The 14,562-nt window shown below is 40.0% G+C and overlaps 2 protein-coding genes across 3 annotated transcripts in view; one reads left to right on the top strand and one right to left on the bottom strand.

The window, feature by feature from the left end:
* Nucleotides 1-14,562, bottom strand: part of LOC117156797 (uncharacterized) — a 154,843-nt gene that overhangs the window by 117,801 nt on the left and 22,480 nt on the right. The window lies entirely within an intron of this gene.
* The window catches only part of LOC117156737 (uncharacterized), a 48,238-nt gene that overhangs the window by 27,120 nt on the left and 6,556 nt on the right, over nt 1-14,562 (top strand). The window contains exons 4-9 of the mRNA XM_076618232.1: nt 9,756-10,051; nt 10,138-10,305; nt 10,415-11,539; nt 11,642-11,874; nt 12,159-12,296; nt 12,704-12,962. Of these exons, the coding sequence (XP_076474347.1) occupies nt 9,756-10,051; nt 10,138-10,305; nt 10,415-11,539; nt 11,642-11,874; nt 12,159-12,296; nt 12,704-12,962 (2,219 nt within the window). The remainder of the gene's footprint in view (nt 1-9,755; nt 10,052-10,137; nt 10,306-10,414; nt 11,540-11,641; nt 11,875-12,158; nt 12,297-12,703; nt 12,963-14,562) is intronic.

The raw sequence follows: 14,562 nt of genomic DNA, 5'->3' as shown, positions 1-14,562 counted from the left end.
TTGCCAACAGAATTCTAAACAGAAGCTTCCCTTGTCTTTTATATCTTCCTTTACACCATTCTCGTTTCCGATCGTCCGCTCTTCGCGGTCAAAGAAACGCTGACGAAGTTTAAGACTTCGAACTCTGGGAGATCCATCAAAATTCCGGCTGTTTCAAAGAAAATCAAACAAAATACGATTAGCCGACTCGGTGCGAAGCAGCTAGATCGTGCGTTTGGCATATTCCTTCCACCTTGATCTCCCCACCAGCGGTCATTTCTACCCCCAGACCTGACCGTTTTAAGCTTCTTGATCGAGTTAAGGCACTCTCCAAACGCCATTCCATTTCTCTCGTGGCACGTGGCCGACGCATTTATTTATAAATACCAATGCTACCGCACACAGCTGTCCATGATTGTACGCGTTTGTATAACTGGACTAGAACAACGTGTGTGTGCATGTGTGAAGATTATGCGTAAACTCAGGATGCTCGATCTCTGTCGTATAAGAAGAAGAGGACCGGGTTGACTCGCTATCAATTCACGAACGCTCACGTTGCTAATAGAGTTCTTGAACCTACCACGCCCCGTCAATATATCGCGCGCGACTTCCACCAAGCTTTGACCTTCTGTCGCGACTTCAAACGTACTCCCAAGAAAACTTTAAGGCAGGTCGAATATTCGTAGAATGTCATGAACGTCCCGTGTTCGAGCGCTGTCGAGGAACAGCGCGAAGAAATGACGAGGAGTCCCTGCACGGTGTTCAGGAAGTATATATGAAAATGGTTCTATATTTGACAAGAGAAATCTCTAGCATTTTAAATAGGAACGGCTCGTTTGTTGGTCAGAGTCGATTATACTCGCGGAAGCGTTAATGTTGCAGCGACAAATGGCGAACGACCGATCGGTGTAAACACTTGTTGCGAATCGATTGCTCCGTGCCGCGCTCGTTAATCGCGTTCGCATAACGAATTTGACCCTTGAAATTCGAGTTTCGTTCCGCGATATTCGAGTTTTCAGCAGGATTTTGTAACATTCGATGCGACAGTGATCGTTCAATTTGTCTAGATAAATCCTAGTTTTTACAAATCATTCTATTTTCCATTGTAACGTACCGATGGAATGAACACAGTATACATTTAAATTATCCATTAAGTAAATTGCCATCAATATGGAGTAGATTTACCGTAATACATTAGGGATTGATAGTTTTAGCAATCAAAAGTGGACTCGTGTAATATTGTAATTAAACTATATCCTGTAAAAAATGAGTATACCGATACTTTCTAACAACGATGTATACCTAGAAATAGTCCCTCGTTAGGCAAAGCTCAATGCTCGCCAAACGACCCTCGAGATCCATCGAAGAGGAAACGATGACAGAAGAACAACGGATCCGCCCGTCAGTTACAACCCCCGGAGGACTTAGCCGACTCACGATGCAATTAGCCATCGTCGCAGGAGGAGCTCGTTTGCGCGACGAAGTCGAGCCATTCATCGAGGACAGTTCGGCTGCCTCGTCCCGGTTCACAAAGAAGGGAACGATTCACGCGTGGATAACGAAAGCTCGTATCCGCTTTTTCTTCCTTTGTTCTGTGTAGTTTTTCTCTAGTGAGCGTGACACAACCCTCCGATGCTCGCACGGCGTGCAAAGCCTCTCCCGTTTAACATCATAACGGCGGATTGCCTGTCGTTGATAAAACAGGCGTCACCTACTTTGTAAACTGCCGTCATTTCCGTTTTTCGAACGCCTTGCGTCACGGTTTGTTGCGTGCCCGTGCGAAAGTAATCGTCCACCCAAGGAGAGTATGTCCGTTACAGTTTTAGACGCGGCTCCTTTTTATGCGGACAATCTTCTATTTTTTTTTTTCCTCCGCCGCTTTACGCCTCCGCCTCCCTCGCATAATAGCTCACACGACTACACACGCGCTCTGTCGTCGTACTTAATTAATAGGTTTCAAATAGACTGACCTTCCTTCCGATACACGATTCACCGCGATAACGTCGGTAGATGGAAATAACCGAGATTCGATGGTCTAATTTTGCTTTTATTTGGCCGCTTCTCGATCGTCTAACGGCCACGAACCGCCAACGGTGAATAGTTTCGAATAAATACGGCCGTACGCGAGTCGAATGATTTAGCGCCGATCGAGCAAGCAGAACATATGGGACTATTTCCACTAATCCATCGTGCGAAATGTAGCGTAGAATTTTTGAAAAATTTTAACGATTATATAGAAATGGCAGCGATTTGAGGAAAAATGAATCAACCATAAACGTTACGAAAATATCAAATAATTGAGATATAAGAAACAATTAATAACGAGCTATTTCCACCTTATTTATAGAAAATATCATTCAATTACATCACGTCAAAGTAATTGTACAATTTGATATTTCTGAGAGCAAGTAAAACTAAAAGAGTAATCGAAGATACGAAAGTCAAGACTCGTTAGAATTCCATGAAAGCTTGAAACACGACCGCGAGAACGTATGAAGAAGCGAGGTCAGGTACAAAATCCGACCTGACAATCGGGGCTAGATGCGCTATAGCGTTGTGCGTTCAGGTATCATTCGAAAGAAACAAACAGATGAGAACGACAGGCTTGTGGGGTGGTTAGTGACGATCTGGTGGAGGCTGCGGACCGAAATACACTCGCATGGCCAATTCTTACTAGCACAAACGCGATTTTCATTGCACGTGCAACCAACCACCATCTTAGATGGTGGCCGCGCTATTTCAGGCGGGCCAGGCAGTGCCATGTAGCGAAACAGGATCGTACACCGACTTTTGTTTACCCGTAGACAAAGAAATCTCTTCGAAGAATCTCGTTTTTATCATAATATCCATCACGATCGTGTAAATCGCTATCAATACATGATCGAATATAATGTTCGTCTGTTGGGCGAACTGTCATCAATTTTTAATAATTTTAAAGTTGAAAATAAAGAGAGCGAGGTTCGAGAATGGAAAAATGGCAGACCACTGGCGATCAATTTTTCAGCGGCGAAATTCACCGATGATTATTTTAGCGCGAGATACCCGGCCGTTCCCTATCATGCCTGTGTCGAATGAAAGTTTGCGTGGCTCGATGGCCGCGATACTTCATGCACGACGGATATAAGCCAGAAAGGGTCTTCACCCTCGTAATCTATACGGAACAGGTTGGAACTCTCCTGCTCGCATGAGGAAACCGAGTAAATAGAGAACACGCTCGTAGTTGGAACTGTTGGAAGTCGTTTGATAAATAGAAGAACGACCCCGTAGTAAACGTTTTTAGGGACAATCAACCGGCGAACACGGACGTGTGTTTTAACCTTACAGCGCCTACGCGGTCACGTGCTTTTCAGCGCCAATTAGATCGCAGGCAGTTTGCCTTCCATAGATATCGCGAAATATGGGGTAATGTTTGCGTAACAGAAATAACATTCCACCGCCAAAAGGATAAAATCAGAAGTTCTGTAATCGCGTGTATGAAGTTGTATTTATCGCGAACAAATTTTGTAAAACATAAACGTCGAAGCTTCTTCGCATTAGGACTACCGGGATAATCCAAATGACCAATTGACCATCTTCTTGGGCAACGGACACATAAGATAGAATGGTAAATTGAATAAATTGCGTGGAAAGCTTTAGTTCTAGTTTTGTAATATTAGCTACGTTTGAATTGATAATTATAATGGTTCTTAAGGAATTTCGATCTTCTTATATTAATAAAATAAAGAAAAATTTCATAATAATTCAAGTATTTATTTACTTGTACATCCTAGAGACCCTTTTTTTCATAAAGCTTCTGAATTCGTGATTTTTGATAGAAATTTTATAGATTTACAATGCCATACTTTTGAGAATTTGAATGACTCTTTTATGAAGAATATATATAAAGCTTGTTTTTTACATTATAATTTTTACATTATATTTATTCGTAAACCTTGTACTAAGGTCGAACTACGGACGAAGAGACGACCTTATCCTTGAAGACCACGCGAGAACGAAACAAACTTAGCCTAATCGAAGAAAACGACACGGATAATGCCTTAAACGAGAGAAGCTCGAGTCGAAACGACAAAGTGGAATAACAGAAAAGCACGAAATTCGACGCTGCTCGAGTTCCACGAAGTGGAGCAAGCGTGTTACGAAGAGAGGCAAGGGAAAAGCAGACTCGACGGAAATTCAATAACCAGTAAAAGTTTCCGTAACGGAGAGAACGAACGAACAATCTTTCTTTCTCTTTCTGTCTCACCTGCGAAAGATACAGACGGCTAGTAGATGAAACATTGTGAAATTAGAACCTCGACAATAATTAATATAGGTCGTCGTTTAGAAATGACCAACCAATTAAATAGAATCTTCAACAATTAGTACTTTGTCCTTTTCTTTACAATTTCGTATTTTTACTACTTACTTGTATATTTGTATAATATTTCAGTTTAACGGTCAAAGCTTCTCACCATGTAAGTCATGAAAGTCGTGTCTCCTAACAGCGTCAGTGAAATAAATGTTTTATACAGCGCACGAAGTATGTACATAAAAGTTTTGTATGTTCAAACATTTTCGCGAATCGTAGGTGATCCACTAACTCAATCAAATTCAATTAAAAGAAATTTGTGATCTCTACCGTACTACTACGATAAATAATAGTTTTTCCACTCGTTCAACCGTAAAAATATCACTTTTCCACGACGAATTCTTCTGCATTGTGAATATTGCAATATTCGCGTAAAAATCGTCGACAGAAGAGCGTTGACGGGACTTTTTGTCCCGAGGCGTTTCCAACAGACGAACAAGAGTTGACCCGAATAGCTGAAACGGTCCACGAAACGTCCCTCGTTGCTACGAGCGATTTTAATCTCGGTCCCGTTGGGATTTCGCAGGACCTGTGCTTAGGATAGGAATATAACGGAAGAAGGCAAGCTAATTTCCATAATTGTGTTAGAATTCGAAATGACGAATGGTCACGATGTTCCTCGGGATAGAGTAAACCTTCTTTGGATTTCCAACTGGGACAAAGGGTAACTAGCTGGAGACGAAGTACGTTTACCAGAGAAGTATAAATGAAATTTGATTAGGGTTGCTTAACGGTCTCTGAAAGTCTGTGAAGTTACAATTCGAATAGCGTAGTTGCGACGGTATTCCGATAAGATTACATGAATTGTTCCATGCAGTTTCGAGATTGATTTACGACAAATTGTCGTAGATATGCTCCTACTAGTGTTAAAATTCTTATATACAAATATTAGAACGCTTCTTTGATTTTATATAAGATAAGAAATTGGTTCAAGGGAATGATCAATAATTAGTCAGAATCTTGCGTTTATATAAGATAATGATTTAGAACTTTTCGAAAATCCATTGTAACTGATAATGCTACAGAGATTGATACTATAAAAGGCACAATAATGGACTAACAGTCATATGTTCGCTTTCACAATTCCTTGGCCTTATTGAAAAAAAGTTAAACGAATTAGATATGAAAGTTAAAGAAACGCTTGAAACTCATTATATGTACATGTGGAACTTCAAATATTTTTACCGTATAGAAAATAATTACGAACGTGTAAACGAAGTAATCAGTTATAGATAACCTTATCTATACATTTGTATTGTACAGGATATATTTTTGCTATTCTTCGTTACGATAGGAAAGCACTCTAAATTTCTAGAACTCTAAGTCATCTTACGTATCAACAAAACGATTTACGAAAAGACTGGTACACACCAAGAAAATCGGCAATTTTGAGGTATCCGCAAAAATTACTTCTAAAAATAAACTACTTTCTAAAATGGGAATATTATTATTCCTAGTAATATTTAACAAAAAGAATCGCATAAGCCAAAATTGTTCCAACCTTCTTTTAATAGTAAGAAATATATATGTACATAAACAATAATTTATTAGAAACTCTAAGAATTATTGCCCAAATTTTAAAACGTCAAAAATTTCCCCATCGCTAAATAATCAAATTGTTAATAAGCAGATTGAGCATCTTTGTGCATTTCAAGGATATTAATAGAAATATAAATTTGTATAAACGTTCACAACATCTATTAATAGGTTCCTATTTCGGACTGTCTATCCTCACAAATAGAAATACAAATACGAATGTTTAAATACATGCAAACCTTTATACAGATAACATTTCCTTAATCGTATAATTCATAGAAATCATAATCTCCATATCCATAAACTTCATCGAACTGTCCATTTTAAATCGATTTCTCAAAAATGTACTTTACCTAGCCGTGTCACATTTTCATCAAACCTATAGCCAAATATTCACGCGTCTTTGATTATTTGAAGGAATTCTTCCGCTCCTAATTATTTTTCAAGATGTTTACTGAAAAATTCGCTGTTTCATGGAACGAAGAAAGAAACAAAAAAAAAAAAACAAGGCCCGAAGAGGCACGAGAAGAATTTGAACCGTGGAAGGGTGGGATTTTTCGTTCGTTCACTGACGGAACAGAACGAAACGGCAAGTGGTCGAATCGTGGGCGAAATTAATTAAAGTAGAAAAGAAGGAGGCACGGTTAGCCGCGATTTACGGTGGTGCAATTTCGTGGACCGGGCTCGCATCGGCAGCCGAACCGTGTCGAGAAGCACGGCATGACCCACTTGCTTAAACGCTGGCGAAATAATATTCCGCTTGGGAAGGGAGAGTCGTTTCCATATGTACAGTCGGCTGCAATAATGCCGTCCGCAGACTCCATTTTCCGAGTCCTCTCTCCTGACCCTGGTACTTTTCTGAAACGAGGCTGGCTGCCGCTCTGCAATCGATCAGCGGACGACCAGCTCCTCTCCTCGTAATGACCTTAGTAAATAGATAGATCGCGCGATAAATTGCGTCGTTAATTTTTTAATAGTCTTCAGCCTCCTGGCGATCGTGAGGATCGTCACGGACGATGATTACACCGCACGATCAACGAATTTGCGGTCTTACTACTGAAACTGAGCCGAGGTGTTTAATTATTAACGTTGATTATTATTTTCTTGTATTTAGGACTATTCTGGTTGATTGCTGCAATTAGAGCGTTGCCCTATATTAGAACAAAATGTTTCCTCTAGGTAAATTAATTTACAAAGAATTTATAAGAAATTAAATTTTTTCGTGTTGGAATTAACCCAAGATCTCCATGTAAGCAAATGCGGATTTTTTTTTTCCTAAAACGAGATAAGTACAGGAGAAACTTTCCTATGAGAGTAGTGACATCTAGTGTCTTAATGATCAGATTCTACGGTAGAACCTCTCAGTAGATTCATACATACAAGCCAGTTTTTTTGCGTCAATTTCGCTTTTGTCCTAATCTAAAATCTCTTACTTTTAGTGTTTTAAGAAGATTATTAGAATACCATTGAAACAAAAATCCAGGCTACATTTCTTAAACTTGAAAAATTCTTAAACGTCCAAAAAGAAATACGATTTGATGAAAAAATAAAGTGAAAGAGAGAGAAATAAGTCAAAGAACGCCAAGGAATTATTGAGATAAAATTACGATAAAAAATGACGCATATAAATAATCTTTCATACTCTCCGTAAGCTTGAGAACTAACGGTAAGAAATACGATTGAATGATAATCATTAAGCTAGTTCTAACGAGGCTCGACAAAGTTCCTGTCTATCCCTGGTTTATTCTCCATTAACCCCTTCGTCCATGAATTTCTATGTTTCAATCTCAATCCTTAATTTGATCATTGAAAAAACCTTCTAATGTTTTCGACTATTGTTCTTTGTAAAGACACCCGAAAAATATTTCCGCTATTAATAATCGATAAAAAAGAATTTTTCTCGCAGACCAAAAATATTGAATCCTGTAACCATACGATCTACAAAGACAATTCGATCGAAACAAACTCAAAAGACAGGAAATTTAATTGAGGATGTCTGTGCTTGAAAAAATAGTTTCCAAAAGTTGATGTCCAATAACTGAGAATCTAAAAACACGTACGTACTATCGGAGAAACGCATTGTTGTTGACTGTACGAATCGAATCCGCGGGAGGTTGCTTTGTAATCACGACTGGAATAAAGGGAGAGAAGCATCACTAACGTGCATCGTGGAACGACAAACGACATGCATCGTTCCCGTTGCAATCGTGGTACTTTGTTAATGCCCGACGAATACGGACGGAAGACTTTGATGATTATTGTTGGTCGAATAATGCAGGACTGTGCGAGGAACGGTGCAGAATGGAAACGCTTTCGAGTAGCTCGCTGCTACTTTGTTGATCATTGCGGCCTACTGAAAAGTGTTCATTGTCGTCGTTCTTTGTTTCTTTTCCTAGCGAAATACTTTTCCAGTGAATCGCGCGGAATTCGCGTGCTAACACAGTGGTCACGAAAGATAAAATAGACCGTAATGTAAATTCGTGAAAAAGTTTCTCAAACGTTATTACACCGAAAGGTTTCGCGCCATAGATGCATTGAATTATTTTCAAACATTTCCAATATCATAGATCCGCGATATCATTACCTGACTCTCTCTAGTTTAACCTATATACCTGTTCATTAAACTTCACGATCATACTTTCCCGACTCTATGCATAGTCAACTTGAAACTTTCTGAAACACGGAATGCTTAAAAATTTCCTTATATATGTATGTATACATGTTACACAGATATATGCTGAGAACAATTTTTTCAAATCTTGAGTTATAACGGGTCTGTGGCTTTTATGAAAATTTATTTCCTCATCAATGAATTGAAATTTCTTATGGCCACATAAATATCCGCGTAACGCTTATAATACTACAATATACAAATTCTTTCGTCAAGAAGAGAAAGAAAGCGTATAAGAGGCGTCGAATAGGGAAACTCGACAAAGATTGAAAATTCTTCCACGAAAGATCGCGTGGCCGTTAATGATAGCCTTCGTGCGATGATCATTCAGCCGGTGCTAGATCAGCGGTCTGCAGGCGGTCTGCGGTATCTCATCGGCGTGGAATTTAGATTTTCTTCGAATGAGGAATGCACCCACACGTTATCCGGAATAATTCCATCCCTGAGTCGCACACGTAACACGTTTGTTCTCGCCAGTCGCGCGCCACTACGTGACTCATGCGAGACATTTTGAAACGCGGTCACGTTTTGGCAAAAACAATGCACCTTATTACCAAGTGCAAGCGTTCCCGGGAATTCGTCACATCCGCCCGTATGTAGCATCGTTCCTGGAACGTGATTTCCAGGACCCTGTTTCTAACATGAACCGGTGAACCACAAAGTTTCGTCTTTACGGTGGGAATATGTAAATTCCGCGGCAAAAGCGGCTGTCGGTAGTTGATTGGACTTGGTATATTCCAGGAAAAGGAAATGGGATACGCTTTAAACGAATTTGCAAATGTAAGCATATGTATATTTATCAAAGGATGGTAAACAGAAAAATTTGCTTGCGAGAAAAGATTTGAGTTCTTCCTATGGTTTTACGCTCGCGTTAATATTTAAAATGTAAGTGAAACCCTTATGATAGTCTACTGAGACCTTTTATCAACTAAACGTAAGATACAGAAGCTTACGAATGCGAGTAATTCGTTTATAAGTCAAATCAAATAGTAGTTAATCTAGTGTAAGCAATTTTATTATTTACTCCGCCATGTGTGGTTACAAATTAAATAAAAAACGAAAGGTAAAAAAAAGAAAAAATCTAAACATTGATAATATCGCAAACTTAATCGAATGATTTATTGTATAATGTAATCGATAAGAGAACGCGATATAAATGGAATTTTCAATAGACAGCGATTAAGAAAACCAAGTGATTAACGATAGGCTAACTTTTCATAGGCACGTATCAAGGTCAGTGGTACCACGGCATGCGGCACGGCTATGGCGTGAGAGCGAGTGCTCCGTTTGGTTTGGCGAGTCATTACAAACCGTCAAAGCACGTCAGGGCTTCCTTAACGTCTCTGAGGAGCGCGGACGATGGCGGAGCAGTGGCACCAACACCAGAACCGACCGACAGAAGGGATCGTCGTGTTGGTGACAGTAGGGGTGGTTTCGTGTTAAAAGCTAGAAGCGACAATCCACCAGCAAGGAGAAAGAGTCTCACGGAGAAATCCTTGAAGAAGGGCATTCTTTCGGTAAGGCGTAATTTTAATCCTATCAAAATTCGAGAAAGATAGTGAGATTTGAGACAGGTTGATTTAAAAGATAATTGCAATTTCAGGGACTGAAGATTCGAAAGCAAAGAAGTACAGGTGATCTAGAGAAACATGGTACTGGAGGCAGTATTAGGAGTAATGCTAGCTCAGCATCGTGGATGTCGACAGAAAGCTCGCAGAGTCAGGCTTCGGCATCTGTTCATACGGACAGCAATGCGTCCTTCGTCATCGAGGTGAGATTCGTTGTGATATTTTGGCGAATAGTAGTACGAAAGAGGTTGAAACGGCTGAATAGTTTTCTAATATAATTTTCCTTGTATAAGAACAATATTTCATTTTCAGGACGAACAAATGGACGCCTCGGTAACCGAGACGTACCTCGGCGAGTGGAAGAACGACAAGAGGACAGGCTTCGGTATATCGGAGCGTAGCGATGGCTTGCGATACGAGGGTGAATGGTTCAATAATCGAAAGTACGGATACGGTGTGACAACGTTCCGCGATGGCACCAAGGAAGAGGGCAAGTACAAGAACAACGTGTTGATCACCAGCCAGAAGAAGAAGCATCTGTTCCTTATCAGATCGGCCAAGTTCCGTGAGAGGATAGAGGCTGCGGTGAATGCGGCTCAAAGGGCGAGCAAGATCGCTCTTCAGAAGGCGGATATAGCGATCTCGAGAACAGCCACTGCGCGAGGAAGAGCCGAGTTGGCGGATGCAGCTGCCGAGCAAGCGAGAGAAGATTCGGAACTGGCTCAGCAGACGGCGAAGCAATTTGCGCCGGACTTCCGACAACCTGGACTCGAGAGATTACGTAACAGGGAGATACCGAAGTACGTGCCACCACCTCAGGACAGTATTCCAGCGAAGAGTATTCTTCACAAGGGGGGCAGCGTGGATCAACCTAGCTCTACGCCTATGAAGAATCAGACCTCGGAAACAACGTCGGGAACAACTACGTCAGCGACAACCACGGCAAGTAACGTGATGCAGTCGATCAGAAGAGCCAGCATGAAGCCGCAGAGCCAATTGTCGCAAAATCAACTGTTGAGCAATCAATTGCCACAAAATCAGCTACCGCAAAATCAGTTACCGCAGAATCAGCTATCACAGAGCGAGCTAGCGAATCAGGTGACCCCAGCTCAACTGGTGAACCAGCTACCTCTGAATCAATTGAACCAGACTACCTTGAGCGGTCAAAATCTTTATCAAACGCAATACCCTCAGTCGATGGCTCAGAATCCTATTCAACAGTATCCTAACAGTATACCGAATCAGTATCAGCCAATGAGTCAGTTCCAGGGAGGGCAATACGCTCCGCAGAATCAGTACCCTGTTCAAGGTAGTCCCTATAATCAGCCTCAATATCAACCTATGAATCCACCTCAGGGCGATCAGTATTTGTACCAACAACAGCAGCAAGTTGGACCACACGGGTATCAGAATATGCAAGGTTATCCTAGTCAGCAGGTAATAACACATTAAGTAGATTACTAGATCTTCTTTTCGATTAAACTGTGTAGGTTATATAATTTTGTGCATATATATCAATCCTGTTCAATTTCTTTTTAGACGTTACCGAATCAATATGGGCTAAGTCAAATGAATCAATACAACTCCCAGCAAATATATGGGGAATCGCAACAGCAGCAATTACCACCTCAATCACAAACCCAAATTCCACAACAATACGAACCTGATGGCGACGCAAAACGACCACCGAGTTCTACGAGTATACGAAGAAACAGCAGGGTTTTATCTCCCCAGGATCGACCCAATACCATTGGGCAAACGCTGAACGACAGGTCTCTGAGCTCATTGTTTACGCGAGTAAATTAATACAACAAATTCGATTAACGCTAGAAGTATCAAACTCGTCACATTCACGGAGTTAACATTTTTTTTAATACACGGATAGTACGATTGTTGGAACACCCTGTATATAACTATTTACTGTAATCATGCCATTTCAATAATAATTAGATAGTACACATTATTGATAATTCTAGCGTTAAGGATCTGTTTTATATTCTTCTTATTTCAAAGGATATTTTCTTAATTATATCGGTTCTGATCTATCATTTTACAGGCTAGATCATTATAAGAGGCCGCCCAGTCGTGATAGTTCCGTAGATCGATACGCTAGAGCGCATTCCCGATTGACTGGATCGAGACAGCCGTCCGTCGATAAATCCGTCACGAATCCATCCCTAGATATGCTCGACAGGTGCCTTGCAATTTGTCTGTTTTTTAGTTTTTTATTCCCAAAACTTATTCTCCTCATTTATTTATATATATATTTATTATCTTCATTTTACGCCAAATGAAGTAAAATGAAGTAAACAATTTAACAATTTGTTATCCATTACGTTTACAATTAAACACTGATCAATAATAATGGAAACTAACATTCCCAAAATATTAAATCCCATTTTCATTCGTCAATCTTTCATGTCGCTTATCTACTTATTCGATATTTCAATTTTTACGATATTAATTAAAAAATGTAACAAATTTTAATCTACCATTGTAATTATGGATTAAATTGTAAATTACTCATTTACAATCAAAAGTGGATTAGTAATAACAAAAGTATTAATGAATAAATTTTAACGCTTCGATCTGCAAATTTAGATCTATGAGAGCACCGAGCGCGATTCGGTCGGGCACACCATTAAACGGATCCGTAGTGGGAAGCGGTGCCGCCACGCCGACGTACGCTGCCTCGACTTCCGGTCAATTCGAGGGCGCCCTCCTGAAGAATCGTAACCTTGGACAAGATATTCTGCCGAGTCCAGGACAGCCTAAACGTACAGAAAGCCTCTACGTCGCTCCCGGACGCGGTTCGACCGCATCCGGTGGCGGAGGCGGTGGCGGAGGTGGCATGTCGAAGGTGAGTCTTCTTTCTTTCGTACTTACCATCCACCACATAGATATTACATTCGCATATTCTTATGTCTCTTTACTTGTCACGCGACATCGATGTCCTTGCACTTGCGTCACGAGACCTCGAAAAGGAGCTGCGAGCTTTTTGGATCTGAACTTCACACGCTAATTTATACCTTTGTTTCTTTATTTCTGTGTAACATATCCTGTTTAATCCGTTATTCGAATTGAAATTTGGAATACGTGATAAAAAAAAAATTTTTGTATTTCTTCGAAGTAAATTTACATTAAATTCTAACGTTTTATTGTATAATTTTTAATCTAAATATATGAATTACGTTATCTTCTTCGTTTGTGGTTGTTCAAATTAAGATATATGAAGTATTCCTTTTACATATCTTCTCGGATGTAGTGTCTCGTTATATATAATTCAATGATCCGGAATACGTTTCACGTGTTGTCCGCATCCTTCCAAGTATCATGAATGTTAAATCAAGGAAGATCCATATAGATTCGCTACTCCTTTTTTCATAGGCTTTCCCTTTAGTGCATTATTTAGGCCTTTGTCACGAGTCTATCCACCGAGATTCTCCGGGGATTATATTTCTTCGACAAACGTTCGAGGAAGTTCCTTTCGGGAAAGCCGCGACGCGGAAAAAAAGGAAAATTTGTAAAAAGTTCGGGAAATAGTTTCAACGTATTAAAATCGGTTTCGTTTTAAAAGTACGCTCGACCGCAACGATTTTTCGACGAAATGCAACGAGACGCTTTTCCAAGAGTGTCGTTCAAAAATACCACCGGATGTTAAACAAGATAACAATCGTTCGCTGTTACTCGTTCATTCACGCTTCCCGCGAGAACATTAAGAATTTATAGCTAACTATCTCGCAACGAGAGAGAAAGAGAGAGAGAGTTTTCTCATGAAAGGAAATACCTTCGGGACGACGTAATCGTTTAGATGAGCCTCTAGAACGAGAACAAGTAAAAGGAACCAGAGTAGAATTTCGCTAGCCTCGTAGCACGATTTCATATCGAGTTCTCCGATTTATTAAAGTTTATTACTTCTCTTCTATAACGCCATTGCACTTTCGATTCTTACTTTTCAATTTTATATATACCATTATAATATATTCACTCTGCCTGCTCATTAGACGCATCGTACGATCTTTCTCTGCTCAATCTCTAGCGACCGTAATGATCGTATCCTTCTTTCTTTTCTCGCATCTTAATTCCCGCTCTATAGTTTACATATAGCCATTAGTTAGCGAACGTAATTGAAGTAAGCACTCCGAATTTTTTTACTTCTCTCCACGATCAAACTACTCGTTCGTCTCGTTAATCAACTTTCTCTACCACGAACCGAACAACGATTTCTATACATATAGTTGGAGAAAATGGTTCGAAGCAACGGTCGCCATTTTTATACGAACGTCAAGCATTAACGTTCATCGATAGCTTTTACTCTTCGACCTTAACGCTTTTTAATTCGCCTTTGTATAATTCACCTTTGTATAATTCACCTAAAGATTATCTCCTCCCTCGAGTCAGAGTACATTAATTCACGATTATTAATCACGACCTTAACCCCGAATAACACACCCATGGAT

Source organism: Bombus vancouverensis, chromosome 4, assembly GCF_051014615.1.
Source record: "Bombus vancouverensis nearcticus chromosome 4, iyBomVanc1_principal, whole genome shotgun sequence".
NCBI classification, from domain to species: Eukaryota; Metazoa; Arthropoda; class Insecta; order Hymenoptera; family Apidae; genus Bombus; species Bombus vancouverensis.
The sequence above is the reverse complement of the archived record's forward strand: the minus strand, read 5'-3'. Positions and strand labels throughout refer to the sequence as shown.